Here is a 14,741-nt window from a genome sequence, read left to right on the forward strand (position 1 = left end):
TGAGGTGGCTAGATGGTAAGAGCCACTAATTAATATACTCGTGGGGGAACCTTCCATGGGCTCAAAACTTAATTATAAAAGAGAGGGGGGAAAACATGTTCAAAGAAAGAAAAAAACATTTCTAACAGCACAGACCTCAGTTCCAAATCCCCAAACCAGAAATCAATAAAACCTGATGGTGTAACTAAACTTTAACCTACTTACACATTGCGAGAAGACTTTTCTTGGAGAGAGACGGGCCTTCCTAGCTCCCTGTTTCTTGGGAAAGAAACCCTCTAACTCAGACAAAGGAGGGAAAAGTTAAAAATTCCTCTGTCCCAGTTTGAAATCCCTACCTGCATTGCTATTGACAGACCAGATACCTGGATAGGAACAGGAGATATAGTTAACCCCTTAGTCACCAGGCTGCTGGTCAACTCCAGGTCTCTTGGTTATGACAGGAGGTTGGACAGACACCTATTGGGGATGGTCGAGATGGCGCTTGGCCCTGCTATGAGGGCAGGGACTGGACCTGATGACCTCTCGAGAGCCCTTCCAGTTCTACGATTCTGTGGTAGAGAATCAGACCCCCTCCTGATCTCTGAGAGGGGGAGACATCTCGGCAAGGGAACAATTTCCCATGTTTCTCTTTATGCACCAGGTAGTTAATGTGTGCAGAGAGTTTGGGATTTCAGATGTGGCAGAAGGCTGCTGCCCGGAAGGAATGATTCACCCTGCAGCTGAGACACAGAAAAGGGAAATGAAAAGTAAAACTGGACAGGGTTTATCTAAACTCTGTTTCCGGTAGGGGAGGGATCAAATCTGGCCCTACCCCTAAGTACAAAAAGCTTCTCCCTTTTCAGCTCAAACCCACCACCTCACTATCCCTGCAACCTCTACAATCGCTAGGAGAAAGTCAGTTCCTTCTCTGGGTTCAGCTCCTGAAGTAAAGCCCTGAGAGTTTCCCTAAACGCCGAATTTGTTCCAGCTGCAAAGATTGGTTCCCTGGACCCAGCAGGGGCTCCAGGAGCGGGACGCAGGGTGCACCAGTCCAGTCTGTGGAAGGTACGTCCCCTGATCAACTGCACCACGCTGCTGCCAGAGGGTGGGGCTGCTGGCTCTTGGGGGTTGGATGCATTTGAGCTGCTTGGGCTTTGGCTGCATTTCTAAAATAAGGGCACAGCCAGGGCAGCACATTCCAGTGAACCGTGGCCATGACTGGAGTGCAGGGGGAGAGGGGCTCTCCCAGCCTTCTAAGTAAACCACCTCCAGGAGGGGAGCAGCCGCCAGTGCTGGGAGCCCGTTTACACTGTTATAGCGCCGGGACTTGCTGTGCTCGGGAAGGGGGAGGTGTTTCTCACCCTATGAGCCAGAATGTTGCAGCGCGGTACAGTGGCCATGTAGGCTTAGCCTAAGAGTTTCCATTAGCTTTACGCCCAGGCAGGTTTAGCAGCCCGCCTCCCCCGCATTCCCTTGAGGACCAGCCACCCCCACCCGTGAAGGTTCCGGTTTGGGCTTCCCCAGGCTGGGGAGCTCGGGGTGGTGGGGGAGGGGAGCTGACTCACTGTTTTTATGGCGTGGCGTTTCTGGGGAACCACGGCCCTGCTCCCTTTCTCTGGCAGGGCGCGTGGTACTAAAGAAACCCTGACACGCTGTGGCACTTATCTTATGTCCACGATTTTGGAAAAATCACGGGAGTTGTGTGGCGTGGAGCACCAAACGGCTGCCCCCTTCGGCCCTAAGATGACGAGATTGGTCGCAAGGTTCAGCGGGACTCTCAGCGCTTACGAGGGAGGTTTCTAGGTCGTCTGAAATTTTGGCTTGAGGTGCCCGGGCATCCCGCCACCCTGGTGACAGGGAACCAGCTTCCCCTTGGGGTCAGAGGCTCTGAACTCTGGATTCCAGTGGAACAAGTTTCCAGGGTTTGTTCTGGCCCTGCCCTTATCACCCTGGTGACAGGGAACCAGCTTCCCCTTGGGGTCAGAGGCTCTGAACACTGGATTCCAGTGGAACAAGTTTCCAGGGTTTGTTGTGGCCCTGCTGTTATCAACTAGGCGAGGGGAAGGGCCGAGCAGTCACCTCCCCAGTGGTTTGGCAGCTACCACCCGCAGCAGATAGCGTCTCTCCTGCAGCCCTGCCACTGCCGGGCAGGGTCCGACCCCGCTAACTAAACACCTGCACTCTGCTCCTGCCTCCGCACGGAAGAAAACTGGTGGCTGCTCCTGCTGCGACAGAGAGGAAGCTTGGAGGTAGCTGGGGAGAGAAGCGCTGTGGGGGCAAATTAGGGAGTTCAAGGGGGATGAGCTGAAGCCAGGGAGGGGGCCTGAGGGAGACAGGGGCAAGGTGGAGCTGTGGAGCTCTGAGGTGGGGGAAGGTACAAGGAACTAGGGAGAGTCTCAGTTACAGTAAATCCCCGTCAGGCTACCCCAGCGCTGCGACAAAACAGAACTGCGGGTTCAGACCCTGAATTCCTCTTCGCAAAATCAAATGGCAGTTCCTGTCAATTAGAAGGCCTGCAAACGAAGGAATAAGGACACCGGCCATCTCTGCTCACCCCACACGGAGATCTGAAACCTGGAGCTACACTGGAACCTGCGCAGAGGAGAAAAAAGGCCCAAATGCAGGCTTGGCAGAACCTGGTTTTTAAGTTAGAGCACTGTCAGTGTAACCATTCGGCCAAGAAGTGCTGGCAGCAACCAGGGCTGGGTTCAATATCTAGGGGTTCCTTTTCATCCATCCCACACAGAACCGGCTTGAACCCCCACCCAGTAGCCTGGGCGCCTGTGAGAGGCAAGCACAGAATCTGAAGGTAGAAAAGAATCTTCTAATGAAAGAGAGAGAGAAGTCACATGGTATTAACTTGGGAAAATACCTTAAAGAGTTCATAACCCCCTCCCCCCCCCCAGCTCATATGGATTGAGCCATGTCCTTTGCCCCTCAGGCTCACTAGTCCAACCATGCAAGGGTCCCATTCACCTACCCAAACTTTCTCCGTACCCCACTTCAAATGGCCACTTACAGCTCTGTCCAGTCAGTGCGAACCCCAACACGTCACCCTGATGACTCCACTCCCTGAGCCTAAGGCCAGGCCACCTTTGTGCTGCTCCTGTGATCCACTTGCTCCACCAGCCAACCTGCTGGCTGCCTGTCACTTCTCTTGCCAGCTGCCCACCAGTTGCTCCTTCCAGCCATCCTGCTGGCCACCTGCCACTGCTCCTACCAGCTGCCCACCAGTCACAATGGGTCTGACTCCAGGCCAAACCAGTGAATTCAGCTCTTAGGCTATGTCTACACTGCAGGCTTCTTGTGCAAGAACTGGCACAAGAGTTCTTGCACAAAATGTCTTGCACAAGAGTGCATCCACACTGCTATGTGCTTTTGTGCAAGAAATGTGCTTTTGCGCAAGAGCGTCCATGGCAGTGTGGACACTCTCTTGAGCAAGAAAGCTCTGATGGCCATTTTAACCATAGGGGTTTCTTGTGCAAGAAACTCCTGTTGCCCGTCCATACTGCCTTCTTGCGCAAGAGTTCTTGCACAAGTGGGATTATTCCTTGTGGGGAGAGGAATAACTCTTGCTCAAAAAGCCCTCTGTTCTGACGCTTTACTGTCAATTTACTTGTGCAAGAACACACGTGCAGTGTAGACGCTCCACAAGTTTTTGCATAAGAACAGCTGTTCTTGCACCAAAAGCTTGCAGTGTCGATATACCCAAGGACTATGTCTATACTGGCGGGTTGTTGCGCAAGAACATCTTGCGCAAGAACACGTCCACACTGCCATGTGCTTTTGCACAAGAGCATCCATGGCAGTGTGGACGCTCTCTTGCACAAAGACACCTCTGGTGGCCATTTTAGCTATAGAGCTTTCTTGCTCAAGAAACTCCTGTTGCCCGTCCACACTACCCTCTCGCACAAGAGCTCTTGTGCAATAGGGCTTGCACTTGTAAGAAAAGAGCGTAGCTCTTGCGCAAGAAGCCCTCTCTTCCGACGCTGTACTGCAAATCTTCTCGCACAAGAGCGGGCGGGCAGTGTGAACTCTGCGGGTTCTTACGCAAGAACGGCCATTTTTGCACAAGAACCTGCCAGTGTAGACATTGCCTTAGGGATTTCAACACTTAGCCGCCACCTAGGATGGCCAAAAGATTCCTGCTTCCACTGGTAAAACAAAGAGACTCCTTATGGAGTCTGCTTTAGGTCTATCCTTAAAACAGGGGGAAAGGAAATAGGTTGAACCAGTCTTACAGCTCACACCTGGCAGGCATGAAGCTGGGTGCACTGCAAGTAGTCGTTCAGACCCTGCTTACATCTTGGTTTGAGTGTTTATTGCATGTCTAGTGATTTCAGGTTTCCCTGTTGTGTAAAATTATGAGCTTGACACATTTGTGTCGATTTACATGTCCACAGCTGTGGGAAGAGATGGAGGATCAGAAAATCTGAGAGGGGGTGGGTAGACAGTGATGCCAGTAGACACTGAGACACCAAACGTTTCTGGCTGTTCAAACACAAGCCGTCAATGTTCTTTGTCAAAACTTTGGCCTAGAATCGAATTCTAATCAGCACCTTGGAGCCAGGGCGGCAATTTTCAGCATATACATTGGTGGAAGTGAAACCGGCTCTCTGCTGCACGTGTGTAGGGTGCTACATGAGCCGCTGTGTGTTTTTAAGGCTACAATTACACTCCCTGAAATGCCCCTTTTTCTTTTCTTCTCTTGGGTATAGGGGCTCCCTTGCAGGTGCCATGGATCTGGGGTCCATCTCTGCGCTCATGAAGGGTCTGGATCTTGGGTCGGAGCCAAAGGATCTGTTCAATGATGTCATAAAGGTGTTTGAGGAGTTCGTGGCTCTTTTCCAAGACAAAGGGCAGGCTGACGTGGCTTCTATTGCTCAGGCAGAGCTACAGTCATTTGAATCCACCGTTGTCAACATCGCAGTCACGGGAGAGACGGGGGCGGGGAAATCGTCCTTCATCAACGCCCTGCGGGGCCTGACGGCGGAGGACGACGGGGCTGCCCCCACTGGGGTGACAGAAACGACAAAGCAGCCAACTGTTTATCCCCACCCGAACCACCCCAAGGTGAGGCTGTGGGACCTGCCCGGCATTGGGGGCCCGGATTTCCACTCACGCACGTACCTGCACAAGGTAGATTTCAAGAGCTACGATTTCTTCATGATCGTTGCTTCGGAGCGCTTCACATGCAGCCACACCACCCTGGCCCGGGAGATCGGGAGAATGGACAAGAGGTTCTATTTTGTGCGCTCCAAGGTGGACGACGACTTGCGCAACGAAGAAAGGGATCGCCCCAGGACGTTCCGTCGGGAGATGGTCCTGCAGCAACTCCGGGCAGACTGCAGGGAGAACCTGCAAAGGGCAGGAATGAGCCACCCTGAGATTTTCCTTCTCTCCAGCTGTGACTTCACGCAGTACGATGCTCCTGCTCTGCTCAGGGCTTTGCGGGATGATCTTCCAAGCCTGCAGAGACTCGCCTTCCTGCTCAGTCTGCCTAACCTGTCTGCCGACATCATCGACAAGAAGAAAGCTTCTCTGCAGAAGCTGGTGTTGCTCATATCTCTGGTGTCGGCTTTAATCAATGCCGTGCCTCTCCCAGTGCTCCCTGTCGCTTGTGATATCGCCTTCCTGCTATGCTCCATGATCAGCTTCTACAAGTACTTCGGCCTAGACGACGGCTCGTTAGCTGCTCTGGCCAGGCAGTGTGGGAAACCGATAGCAGAGCTGAAGGCTGTTATCACATCTCCCAGGGCAAGCGACATAACCAGAGACATTGTCATCAAACTGCTGCTAAAGGAGAAGGCTGTCCCGGCATTAATTGCAAACATACCAATCGCTGGTCCCCTGTTAGCTGCAGGAATGTCTTTTACAACCACTTACTTCATGATGTTGCACTTTGTCAATGAAATGGCTGAAGATGCTGAAAGAGTTCGGCAGACGGCTTTGGGGGAAGGCAGGAAAAAGCTTCAGTGATCAGCAGACGTGTTCGTGGATGAGATACTCAATCCCAGCTGGAGATCGGACCATAATCCCCCTACCTCGCATGTTAATAATCAAGCTAAAAGAAAGCAGCATTTTCATTCTTTAATTTCCTACCATGAGTGTCAAGTTTCTAGGCTTTCTGGTGGACTGTTAGAGCAGCCAAACATCTAATGCAGGAAACCCAACCAGATGCACCACGATCTACAGTGGATGTAACTCGGTGTCACAACCAACTTTGCCTTCAGCTGGTGTCTCTTTAGTACATGGCCTGCACGGCCGGCCGGCCAGTGCCTGGAGCACACTCTGTGGCCTTTCACACCCGCCTTGGATGTGAAGAAGTAAAGCCGACGAGCTGTTTGTATGTATCAGCAAGGCTACAAATCAGTGAGGTCCCTGGAACAAGCATCTCCCAGTAGCGTCAACCAGAAGCATTCAAACATCACGAGACTGAAAAAATATTTTTCTTTGTTTGTCTCCCGTTTTGAGGCTGTGCTGGGCAACTTTTCCTGCCGTTCTGCAGCACCACTAAAACTAGGGCTAGAAAGTTCTTTTTGAAGTAAAAACGGAAATTCTTCAATGATCATACAACTCCAGAATCTCTAGTGGGAAATCCAAATACTGCAGGCATCACAAGAGTTAGCCACACGCATATAAGGAGTGTAATGATGCTGGGTTTGACATCAGTTGATCCAAAGAGCAGTTTGATCCTAATCCCATAATTGTGTGATAATCTCATGCTTTCCACAGAGACTTTACCAACCTACACCCCACCATCAATCTCAGCCTGGACCATTCTACACGAGAGATCCATTTCCTGGACACCACAGTACAAATCACAGATGGAAAATTAAATACCACTCTCTACAGAAAACCCACTGACTCATACAGTTACCTACGTGCCTCCAGCTCCCATCCAGAATGCACCATATGATCCATCCCCTATAGCCAAGCCCTTAGATACAACCGCATCTGCTTTTATCCCGCTGACAGAGACCAGAAACTTCAGGATCTCTACCAAACATTTATAAACCTCAATTACCCACCCGGTGAAATAAAAAAAAAAAACAAATTGAAAGAGCCAGACAAATACCCAGAAACCATCTACTTCAAGACAGACCCAAGAAAACCAACACTAGAACACCACTTGTCATCACCTTCAACCCCCAACTTAAACCCCTCCAGCGCATTTTCAATAACCTATAACCTATACTAGAACAGGATACCACACTCCAAGAGGCTCTGGGACACAGACCCATAGTCTCCTATAGAGAACCACCTAACCTCTGGATGATTCTTACCAACAACCACAGGACATACCCCACTAACACCAACCCTGGAACTTTCCCTTGCAACAAACCCTGTTGCCAGCTTTGTCCACATAGTTACTCTGCTGACACCATTACAGGACCTAACAATGTCAGTTAGAAGATCAAGAACACATATTCCTGTTCATCCAGAAATATAATTTATGCCATCATGTGCAAACAGTGTCCATCTGCTATGTACATTGGACAAACTTCTCAGACTCTTCGCCAAAGAATCAATGCCCACAAAATAGACACCAGACATTTTCATAACGAAAAAACAGTTCCTTGTCATTTCGACCAGCTTGGACATTCTCTCAATGACCTTGCTACATGTATCTTACTACAAAGAAACTTTATCTCCAGACTTCAAAGGGAAACCTCAGAACTGTCATTCATGCTTAAATTTGACACTTTACAAATGGGCCTTAACAAAGATGCTAATTACCTCACCCCTTACAAAGATTGCTTTACCAATTACCACCCCTAATATCATTATCTCATAGCCACTAACCTTCCCCCCCCTCCGCCCCACCCTGCCTCTGTTCTAAAATCTGATTTGTCAACTTTATATGCATTCACTTTTTTTTATTGCATTCCTTTGGTATATATGGTCATGCCAATTTTCTTCCACAATTTGATCAGAGGAAGTGGGTCTGGCCCACGAAAGCTCATCACCTAATAAACCATCTTGTTAGTCTTTGAAGTGCTGCATAGTACTGTCATTTTAGCCACAGGGCTTTCTTGTGCAAGAAATCCCTGTTGCACGTCCACTCTGCCCTTTTGCACAAGAGCTCCTGTGCAAGAGGGCTTACACCTGTTAGAAAAGAGCGTAGCTCTTGCGCAAGAAGCCCTCTCTTTTGACGCCGTACTGTAAATCTTCTTGCGCAAGAGCAGGCAGGCAGTGTGGACACTCTGCGGGTTCTTGCGCAAGAATGGCCATAGTCATAGAGTGTAGATATAGTCCTGCTGGTTAACCCCACAGCTTCCCCACTGGTTCCCAGGGGCAGGAAATATGGTGAGTTTTGTCAGAAGCTGGAAATGGGTGACTGTGGAGGGGTCATTTGGGGATTCCCTGTTCTGTTCACTCCCTCTGGGGCACCTGGCATTGGACTCTCTGAGCAGACAGGACACTGGGCTAGTTGGGCCTTTGGTCTGACCCCATATGGCCACTCTTATGGGTTAAGCCCGCTGATTCCCAGTGGCAGGGAGTCCCACAGGTTAACACTGCTAACCCCCAGTGCGATAACAAAAGGCGTAAGTGTCACTTTAAACTAAATCTGATTTGTCAGTTTAGTAATGTGTTCACTTTTTTCATTATATTCCTTTGGTATACATGGTCATGCCAATTTTCTTCCACAATTTGATTAGAGGAAGTGGGTCTGGCCCACGAAAGCTCATCACCTAATAAACCATCTTGTTAGTCTTTGAAGTGCTGCACCTTTTGTTTCACTTTAAACCCAAGACTTCAATGTGATCGCTGCTCAAGGGCATAAAGTTCTGCTGCCTTTAAGTCAGTGGCTCTCACTGACATAACCCACCCACCCACACACACACCCACGAGGTTGGCGAGCCAGCGCCGGCTTCCCACTGGGGGGTGGGGAAGAAAGCCCTGAGTCTCCCCACCAGGAGCACAAGCGGCTCCAGGGCTGCCACTCTCCCTCAGCTGGGGGGGCAGCAGCGTGTGGAAGTGCTGACTGGACACTTCCCTGCTGCTCCCATTGGCCGGAATCGTAGGTGCCTGGGAGCAGAGGGGGGCACAAAGGCAGGTAAGTTGCCCCCTTCCCCTCATGTACAGACCTCGCACCCCCAGCCCACTCCTGCACCCTCCCCCCTGGCCAAACACCTACCCCCAGCCCGCTCCTGCACCTTCTCTCCTGGCCACACACTGCACCCTCCCTTGCTCCTGCCCTCTTCCCCCGGCCAGACACCCTGCTCCCAGCCTGCTCCTGCACCCCCAGCCCTATCCCACTGACTGCCAGCCCCAGCTCCCACACTGAACCCCTCACTTTTGGCCCAACCCCAGATCCAAGGGGAGCCACAAAATCCACCCAGAACCCCAGAAGAGGCCACCCTGCCCCTGCTGTTGGCCACCACACCTGGCTCCCCACATTCACCCCCTGGCTGCCGAGGAGGGCCGAGGCCCCGCCCTCTCCTCCCTGCTGCAGAGGGGGCGCTCTGAGGCCTCGCAGGGCCCAGCCCAGCACACGGGGGCGGGAAGGGGGGGAGGAGGGCAAAGGGAGGCGAGACTGCCCAGCACGGGGGGGCTGCGGGACGCGGTGGCCTCACTCTGTCCCGCAGGAGAAGGGTTTTTAAATGAAGTTTGATGAACTAACCCGACAAAGTGGAGGCGCTTCGACGGGTTTAAGGATTTCCAGGAATAGCCCCCTTCCTACGGGTGAACCGACAGCGCCCTGCCCGGCTGCGGCCTGGCACCGTGCCTGGGGGGTAATTACGTTAGTAGCAGCGGGTGGCCTGGGAAAGGTTTGCATTGAGCACTGAGCGGGGGGCCAGGGCCAAAGGGTGGGCAAGGCCCTGCCCTAGTGTGCGCTGCGCCCAGGGCAGGGGGACGGGGCTGGATTGAGGAGTGGTTAGAGCAGGGGGAAGTGGGCCCAGTCCCGGGCTGGCCAGCCAGCGCTTAACCTGGCCCCTGCACAGGGGCTGTGACGCTGCCCCCCAGGGATCCTGGGGGTGGGTGTGTGGGTGTGTATGTGTGTGTGTGTGTGTGTGTTGCCCTCGCACCGCACACAACCTGCGCGGGACCCTGGGGATGGGGGTGTGAGTGTGAGTGTGTATGTGTATGTGTGTATGTGTGTGTGTGTGTCCCCCCCCGGGAACACAACCTGCGCGGGACCCTGCTGCCCGTGTGGGACCCTGGTGGGGTGTGTGTGAAACCTGCTGGGGGGGGGGGGGACAGCGAGCCCCCCGGAAATGCCCCAAGCGGGGCGTTGCCAGCGCGGCCGGGGGGGGGGGGGGGGACCTGCCCCTGCCCGGCAGCCCCGCTGCTTTCGCTTTCGCTTCCCCCGCGCGCAGCTCGGCCGGAGGAAGGTAGCTGGAGCGGGGGGTCCCCGGGCCGGGATTCCTCAGCGCCCCGCGCGGTCCCTGCGCGCTGCCCCCGGCCCCGATCCCGGCGCGCTCTGGCCCGGGCGCGCAGCCGGCACAGGGCGCACGAAGCGGGGCGCTCCGCGTCCAGTGGCCCCGGGGGGAGGCGGGAGCGGCCGGAAGCGGCTGGGGGGGGGGGCTGCCCCGCTCTGCCATTTCACGGCCCCTCCCGCGCCCCGCAGGGCAGCAGGTACCGGGATCCCCCCCCCCCCCCCCCCCGGTTGTCTCCGTGTCTGCGCGCTTGGCCAGGCCCCCGTGGGCCGCAGCGGCAGGAATGCGGGTGGTGCCCAGACCCCGCACCCTCCGAGGGAGGGAGGGAGTTTGGGGAGGGGAGGGGAGCCGGCTCTGGGAGGGGGTGGGGCCCTGACTGCAGGCTGTGGGGGAGAGTGTGGGGGTGGCTATGGGGAGTTTAGGGCAGGACGGGGGAGAGGGGGCAGGCTCTGGAGGGAGTGGAGTGCACAGAAGGCTGAGGGGGAGGGGGTGGCGGTGGGGATGTCACGCCTACCTGGGGGCACCCCCCTCTGGCTGTGGGGCGGGAGGGGGTCTCCATGCTGGGAGCGGCGTGCAGAGACCCTGGGCCGCAGGGATGCACAGGCCAGCAGCCCTGGCAGCAAGCAGCAGGCGGAAGCCTCCAAGATATTGTAAATCACCATGTGGGGGGAGGCAGGAGAGGGCAGGCAGCAAGTTTTGATGGAGCCTGGCTCCCAGCGGGTAATATTCCTGGTGCCGGGACACCACGGGCTCATGGAACCCACTGCCTCTGCTTGCGAGTTGGGCACCCGGCCCGACAGGGGCCTTGGTTTTGGAGTGGTTTGTGCCGCCACTGGCATGATGGGGCCCTGATCTTGGTCCAGGTCTGGTCGGTGCCTGGCACAAAGGGGGCTGATCTCAGGCAGGATTCATACGCACGATTATATTAGACATGAAATCATGACTACAGCCATGAAAGGATTTTTGGGTTTTTTTTTTTCACACTGGCCCTGCCTCATTCCGTGCCTGGGCCAGATGTGTGAGGAGCAGAGTTAAGGTGACACAGGTCACAACAAATGTGTGTTTTCCTTACTGCCACGGGCTTGACATTGCCAGCATAAGCTATGTGCTGTCAACACAGGATTTTCCAAGGGGAGCATTAACGTGGGGCTGAAATGTTTCTCCCGCTCTGCCGCAGACAGAGCACCATGGCTCTCGCAAGATTCCAAGCCGCAGTCTCGCAAGGGAGCCTGACAGATGCGATTTCCGACGTGCAGCAGAGAACGCCGGAGTCGTTCAACAGCCACACGCTCCACATCGCCATCACGGGGGAGCCAGGCTCCGGGAAGTCCTCCCTCATCAACGCCTTGCGGGGGCTGCGTGCTGGTGATGAAGGTGCTGCTGAAACTGGGATGCTAGAGACCGTGACGGAGACAATGGCTTATCGAGACCCTGTCCTGCCAGGCGTCACCCTCTGGGACCTGCCAGGGGCGGGCACATCCCATTTCCCTCTGAACACCTACTGTGAGCAGCTCAGTTTGGGCCGATTCGATTTCTTCCTCCTCGTCGGCTCCCAGCGTTTCCGCGCCGCACACGCCCAGCTGGCCCGCGAGATCCAGGGCATGGGCAAGAGGTTCTACTTTGTGCGCTCCAAAGCCGACATGGACCTGGAGGCTTCCCGGCGGCAGCGTCCCTCCAGCTACAGCGAGGAGCGGATCCTGCAGGAGATCCGGGAGGACTGCCGGAGGGGCCTGGCCGCTGAAGGAGTGGGCCACCCGCAGGTTTTTGTCGTGTCCTCCTGGGAACCCGACAGCTACGACTTTCCCCTCCTGCGGCAGACGCTGCAGAAGGACCTGCCGGGCCTGAAGAGACTCGCCTTCCTGCTCAGCCTGCCGGCCGTCGCCTCCCCCATCATCATCCGGAACAAAGCCGCCCTGGAGGGGGAAATTTGGAAACCAGCCCTTCTCTCCTGTCTCCTCGCTGCCATTCCTCTCCCAGGCCTCGCTTTCTTGGGCACCTTCTTCATCTTCTGGAAGCACCTGCTCCGCTACTACAGCCGCTTCGGGGTGGACAACAGGTCCCTCTCCGCACTCGCCCGGCAGGTTGGGAAACCGGTGGAGGAGCTGAAGGCTGTGATGTCCACCTTGGGACCGACCCCCATGATGGCCCTGAGACTGCTGGTGGATACGGTGGGATTCACAGTGATGGTACAAGAGTGTTCGTGGAAGCGTCTCCCCATCTTCGGGGCCATGGTGTCCGGAGGGGCGGCGCTGCTCGCCACTTACTTCATGCTGTGGAAGGGCTTGGCCTCTGTGGCTGACGATACCCGGCGGGTGCTGAGCAAAGCCCTGGAGGCAGAAGGGAAAAAAAGCATCTAGAATTCAGGTGTCGCACGGGAGGGGCCTGTCTAGTGGACACGGCCTTGGACTCCACGCAGGGAAGATTCGTGTTTCTCCCTGCAGGGGTCCCATGTTCCAGCCCCATAAGCCATCCAGGGGCATTGTTGCAAACCTGCCAAAGTGCCCTAAGGAAGGAGACCTGGTGGTGACGACTCAGCGCTTCTGCGGTTCCACCCCACAAAGCAGCTTTCCCTTTGACATTCATACAAGAGAAATAAAATTGTATTGAACCCGCTTCTGTCTACCTGGGTCCCTCTGGGCTCCTCCAGCGCTTCAGTGTCTGAGCATGTTACCCACAGTAATGGACCAGGTCCCTCCACAGGGGCAAATCAGCTGTAATAGCTCCACTGGGGTCACTGGGGCAGATCCCAGCTGGGGCAATGGGCCATGGCTCCCCTGAAGTCAATGGAGCAGATCCCAGCTGGGGTCATTGGGCTGTAGCTCCACTGGAGTCAATGGTCACTGGAGGTGAGAAGTCAAAGGCCTTCTCCTTGTGCAAAAGCTTTTTCCTATAAGCCCAGATGTGAATTTGAACTGATCGAGTGTGGATGCTCTCATGCTGGCAGCCAAACAGCTTTTTCAGTTCAGTGTCTGTCACCCAGGAGGAGTTTAAACTAATACTAACTAATTCTCTCTCTCTCTCTCTCTCTCTCTCTCTCTCTCTCTCTCACTGGGTGTATCTACACTGCAGAGTTTTTCCGGGATACAGGAACTATCCTGGAAAAACTCTGCTGCATCCAGGGAATGTTTCTTCTCTTCCAAAAAAATTTTCAGAAAACCAGACACACTTTTTCAGCATCCCTGTCAACCTCGTTTTACGAGGCAGGAGGGATGTTCTGAAAAAGAGTTTTTTTCTGACATTTGGCCCAGTGTAGACAGGCCATATGTTGGAAAAGCCTCTTTCAAAAAAAGAAACAGAAAAAGCTACGCAAATTGCTCTGGAAAAGCAGTGTAATGTAGACATAGCCTCTGGGACTATGCCTCCAGATTTTAGAGTCTAAAGGGGTGGCGGTGGAGAGAAGATCAGAGCCTCAGAATCTCTGTTGCTTGAGCCACTTGGTGCTGGCCACATTCAAGGCCTGGAAATCACCAGCTTTAGGTGGGAGATTTTTTCCCTGCCCAGATCTTTGCCCCTTAAAATCACTGGGAGAGCTGGGGTTTCTGTTGCAAAAGTTCCCTTTTCCCCTCTCACCACTGGGGCAGCCCCATGACAGCCCCGCCCATTCGGTCATCCCCATTGTCAGGTGTGACCGTTAGTTACCCCTGCTGTTTCTTGCAGATGGCTCAGCTGGAGCCAGCAGTGGGCCGGTTCTAACCAGTGATGAGCTGGCTCAAGGCCTCCTTAGCTGCATAAACAAAGTTGTGAGATAATTAAGTCCAAGGACTGTTGCATAAAAAAGCTTCCACCTGAGCTTACTTGACTTATATACATGGATTTTCTGAAACTACACCAAACTGTAAGGTCTAAGGTTTTAAACTGCAACTTATTGTGATCTCTGTCAAACTTTATCATGTGCCGTAAGTGTCCGTCTGCTTTGTACATTGGACAAACATCTCAGACACTCCGCCAAAGGATCAATGCCCACAAAACAGATATTAGACAGGATCACAAAGAAAAAACAGTTTCTTGCCATTTCAGCCAGAAAGGACACTGTCTCAACGACTTAATTACCTGCATCCTTCTTCAGAAGCCTTTCAAATCTGCACTTGAAAGGGAATCCTCTGAACTGTCATTCATACTAAAATTCGACACTCTATGCGTGAGTCTCAACAAAGACTCTGGGTATCTTACCCATTACAAAGATCGCTTCCCTAATTATCACCTCTAATACCATTAGCTCACAGACATCTACCCTGCTCCCCTGCATCCCCGTTCTGTTCTGAAATGTGATTTGTCCTTTTCATATGTGTTCATTTTTTTAATTGTATCCTTTGGTATATATGGTTGTGACTATTTTGTTCCACTATTTGATCTGAGGAAGTGGATCTGGCCCACGAA

The 14,741-nt window shown here is 53.7% G+C and overlaps 2 protein-coding genes across 3 annotated transcripts; both read left to right on the top strand.

Moving 5' to 3' along the window:
• The first annotated feature begins 825 nt into the window (after window positions 1–825).
• On the top strand, window positions 826–9,528 carry LOC102449248 (interferon-inducible GTPase 5-like). The gene is made up of 2 exons (XM_075908283.1): window positions 826–1,044; window positions 4,698–9,528. The coding sequence occupies exon 2, from the start codon at window positions 4,717–4,719 to the stop codon at window positions 5,956–5,958; it is 1,242 nt and encodes a 413-aa protein (XP_075764398.1). The 5' UTR covers window positions 826–1,044; window positions 4,698–4,716; the 3' UTR covers window positions 5,959–9,528.
• A 658-nt stretch (window positions 9,529–10,186) lies between these two features.
• Window positions 10,187–14,729, top strand: LOC102446549 (interferon-inducible GTPase 5-like). 2 transcript variants are annotated; one of them, XM_075908281.1, is made up of 2 exons: window positions 10,187–10,319; window positions 11,542–14,729. In XM_075908281.1, the coding sequence occupies exon 2, from the start codon at window positions 11,552–11,554 to the stop codon at window positions 12,719–12,721; it is 1,170 nt and encodes a 389-aa protein (XP_075764396.1). In that variant the 5' UTR covers window positions 10,187–10,319; window positions 11,542–11,551; the 3' UTR covers window positions 12,722–14,729. The 2 variants fall into 2 exon arrangements, with proteins under 2 accessions (XP_075764396.1, XP_075764397.1); XM_075908282.1 differs by lacking the exon at window positions 10,187–10,319 and adding an exon at window positions 10,340–10,563.
• The last annotated feature ends 12 nt before the right edge of the window (window positions 14,730–14,741 follow it).

The sequence above is a fragment of the Pelodiscus sinensis genome, chromosome 24 (genome assembly GCF_049634645.1).
Source record: "Pelodiscus sinensis isolate JC-2024 chromosome 24, ASM4963464v1, whole genome shotgun sequence".
Classification (NCBI taxonomy): domain Eukaryota; kingdom Metazoa; phylum Chordata; order Testudines; family Trionychidae; genus Pelodiscus; species Pelodiscus sinensis.